Source organism: Myotis brandtii, unplaced genomic scaffold (genome assembly GCF_000412655.1).
Source record: "Myotis brandtii unplaced genomic scaffold, ASM41265v1 scaffold632, whole genome shotgun sequence".
NCBI lineage: Eukaryota > Metazoa > Chordata > Mammalia > Chiroptera > Vespertilionidae > Myotis > Myotis brandtii.
In genome coordinates, this window is record NW_005370419.1 from 145,852 (window position 1) to 149,550 (window position 3,699).

Consider the following 3,699-nt stretch of genomic DNA (forward strand, 5'->3'; position numbering starts at 1 on the left):
CCCCAGGCCCTGCCCTCGGTCAGGGAGGAGGTCTGGGCGTCTCAGTGGCGTCCCCCTCACTGGCCCCTCACTCCCGGCGCCCAGTGAGGGTGGCGTTTCCCCAGCATTGTCCTGAGCGCCTGCTCCCTCTCCGACTTGGTGTTTGGGGGGAAGGGAAAGTGCTATTGTCGCGGGCCCCCGGACTCCTCCCGCCGGGCCGGAGCTGTCCATGGCTTCGCCATGCCCATGCCTCCTCCTCGCAGTGTGACTGCCCGTGCCTGTCCCCGCAGCGTCCCCACCGCGCTCCGCGGTCCTGGAGTGCAGCCACCTCTGCAGCCTCGACTACACGGTGGTGCTGGGGCTCCGGGAGCTGCTGGAGGACTTCCGGCGGCAGGGCCTCACCCTCGCCCTCGTCGGCCTGCAGGTGGGCGTCCCAAACAGCCGGCACCTGCTACTCTCACCAGCCCTGAGGCTGGTGTTATCACCATCCTTGTGCCGGGACGAGGGTGTCAAGGCCCAGAGAGGCTGAGAAACTTGTCCAAGGCCACACAGCGAGGATGGCGGCCACGCATCCCACTCGGCATCTGGCCTCAGGGCTTTGCTCCTGACCGTTAGGTTCTGTGTCGTGTTTGCAAGACACTCGTCTGTGTCCTTTGTACTTATTTAAAAATACTTCTCTTTTCTTAAAATACAATTTTAGCCAAAACCGGTTTGGCTCAGTGGATAGAGCGTCGGCCTGCGGACTGAAAGGTCCCAGGTTCGATTCCGGTCAAGGGCATGTACCTGGGTTGCGGGCACATCCCCAGTAGGAGATGTGCAGGAGGCAGCTGATCGATATTTCTCTCTCATCGATGTTTCTAACTCTCTATCTCTCTCCCTTCCCCTCTGTAAAAAATCAACAATTTTACTAGAGGCCCAGTGCATGAAATTCGTGCACTGGTAGGGTCCCTAGTGGCTGCCGGCTGCCGGCCGGGTACTCCCTCCCTTCCCCCAGCCGGCCCTGCCTCCTGGTCAAACTCCCGGTCAAGGGGACAATTTGCATGCTACGCTTTTATTATATAGGATTGATGTCAGAGAGGAAAGAAGAGGGAGAGAGAGATAGAAACATCAATGATGAGAATCACGGATCGGCTGCCTCCTGCACACCCCCTACTGGAAGTTGAGCCCACAACCGGGGCATGTGCCCTGTCCTGGAATTGAACCATGACCTCCCGGTTCATAGGTCAATGCTCAACCAGTGAGCCAAGCCAGCCGGGCCTAAAAATCTCTCTTAACACCGTCCCTGTCCCCGGGGGCCTGGTCTGTACTCCGTTTCCCTGAGGAGGGAGTGGTACCCACCCGGGGACTGTGAGGGAGACCGTGCTCGCCCGTGGGTGCCGGGCGGGCTGCCCCCTGGCCACAGCGTGGCGTCCCCGCCCGGCGCTGACCTCTCTCTGTCCCGCAGGAGCCCGTGCTCCATGTCCTGCTGTCCGCTGACCTGAATGTCCAGCACTTCCCCAGCCTGGAGGAGGCAGGTGAGTGCCATCGAGGTCCCCGTGGACTCTGGGCTCGGACGCTGCGTTCGGTTGTGGGGAGCGAGGATGGGCTCTCTGGGGCGGGGGTTCTATTTTTCGGGGCGTGTCTTCGGTTGAGGCCCAGTTTGCACACAGTGAGTCGCAGAGATCTTCGACTTCAGTCCGGGTTCTGACGGCCCTGCAGTGGCCCCAGCGGGACGGGACGTAGAAAAGGCTGTCACTCCTGAGTGGCCCTGCCCTCTCGGGCCCGCGAGGGGAGCCATGGACAGTCCTAGACCCTGGTCGTGTCTGGTTTCTCGGCTCCGTGTGGCACCGAGACGTCTCTGTTGTTGCTGGAAGGAGCAGCACTGATGCCCCTGCACGGGAGGGGGGTGCGGGGGAGGGGGCGGGGATGAGAGGCAGGCACAGCCACCAATCAGGGCCACTGTGGTGCGGAGAGGGATGCAGTGAGGAGGGCGTGGGTGCCGCCCAGGGACCCTGAGGTGAGTGAGGCCTTTAACCCCATTCTGTGAGCTGACCCCGTCTCACTGGTGCTTGTTTAGCACTTAAAAATGTTGTGTTTGTTTGCTTTTTTAAATATATTTTAAAAAAGAGGAAGGGAGAGGGAGAGAGAGAAACATTAATGAGAGAGAGTTATGGATCGGCTGCCTCCTGCATGTCCCCTATTGGGCATCGAGCCCTCAACCCGGGCATGTGCCCTGATCGGGAATGGACCTCCTGGTTCATAGGTCGACACTCAACCACTGAGCCATGCCGGCCAGGCAAAAAAATGTTGAATTTTCTGTAGAGAAATACCTGAGTCAGGAGCCGGGCACCCAGCCCCACAGCTTCAGCGACGACTCTGTCCCGGAGCCCTCGCTGCCCTGCTGAAGCCGGAGCGCCCGAGGGCAGGGCGGCCGCGGTTTGGAGAGCCTCCCAGAAGGTTCTCCTGCGAGGCCGGATGCTGCGCTGGCCGGAGGGTCTGAGGAAGCCGGAGCGGGACCAGAGGAAGGACATGGCCCCACTGGTTCCCCCCGGGACGATGGAAGCTTGACCTCCTACCGACCTGGGGCAGAGCCGTGGTTTGGAGAGAGACTTCTAGAAAGACAGACCCCGGGGTGTCAGCCTGGGCCAGGAAGGGTCCCCGCAGCCCAGCCCCTTCCTGGCTTGGGGGGCGGGTGGGGCGCATCTCCCGGTCCCCGCCCCCCTTCGGCCCGGCCCGCTGCTGTTCTGGGAGGAACAAGGTGTGCCAATGGCCTCGTGTCTGCTGAAGGGCGGTGAGGCTGCACAGTGTATTTTTACTGTAGTTGTTAATCCTCATGTGAAGGTATTTTTCCATTGATTTTTAGAGCAAGTGGAAGGGAAGGGGAGAGACAGAGAAACCTCGGCTGGTTGCCTTCCACACGCACCCCGACCAGGGCCGGGGATGAGCCTGCAACCGAGCTGCGTTCCTTTAATTGGAGTCTAACCGGACCCTTCTGTCCGCGGGCCGACACTATCCACGGAGCCAAACCAGCCCGGGCACGTTTGCTGGTTTGTTTTTTAATTAAAAAAAAGTAATAACCTTCATGTTTTTGTAACAGTCAAATGCTTACATTGAAAGCTGCAGGAAGCCATCCCCGGTCCGTGTGGGTGAGCCCAGCTGGGGCGCGGGGGCCCCACGGTGCTCTGTGAGCTGGCTCCTGCAGTCCCTGCGGGGAGGTGCTTGCCGTGGCGGTAAACAGGGAAGCCGTGGTTTCCGTGGCTGCTGGGATTCTGCACGGGCGTGATTTCCCTCCTGGGCTCCTACGCGCACTGTCGCCCGGGCAGCATGGCGGGGCGGGTTGGCAATTCCCCCTGTGGAGTCACACGAGGACCGCTGTGCTCCTGGGCAGCTGTGAGCCGCCTCCCGTGCAGACGGCTATGGTGCCCAGTATCCCTTGTCCCTGACCCTTCCCGTCACACGGATTAGAGGGAGCAGAGGGGGACGAGCGGCCTGGCGTGTTGTTGGCACCAAGTAGATAGTGGCAGCTGTTGGGGAGGGACCTGTGACTGGGACGGCCCAGAGCCTGAGGCCCACACGGGGTCACCAGGCATAGGAACCGACACTATGGCCCGGCTTTGGGGAGAAGAAAGCGCTTTTATTGCGAGTTCAGCGCAAGGAGACTGGGCGGGGCTCAAATCGCTCCCCAGCCAGGGTACGGGCGGGATCCTAAGGGGCTTCAGCACCGGGTCTCCCTGGACAGCG

General features: G+C 61.0%; 1 protein-coding gene across 1 annotated transcript in view; it reads left to right on the forward strand.

Moving 5' to 3' along the window:
* The window catches only part of SLC26A11 (solute carrier family 26 (anion exchanger), member 11), a 12,246-nt gene extending 9,403 nt beyond the window's left edge, over positions 1-2,843 (forward strand). The window contains 3 exon segments of the mRNA XM_014528391.1: positions 160-403; positions 1,424-1,493; positions 2,281-2,843. Coding sequence (XP_014383877.1) covers positions 160-403; positions 1,424-1,493; positions 2,281-2,363 — 397 coding nt within the window. The 3' untranslated portion in view covers positions 2,364-2,843.
* Positions 2,844-3,699: the final 856 nt, after the last annotated feature.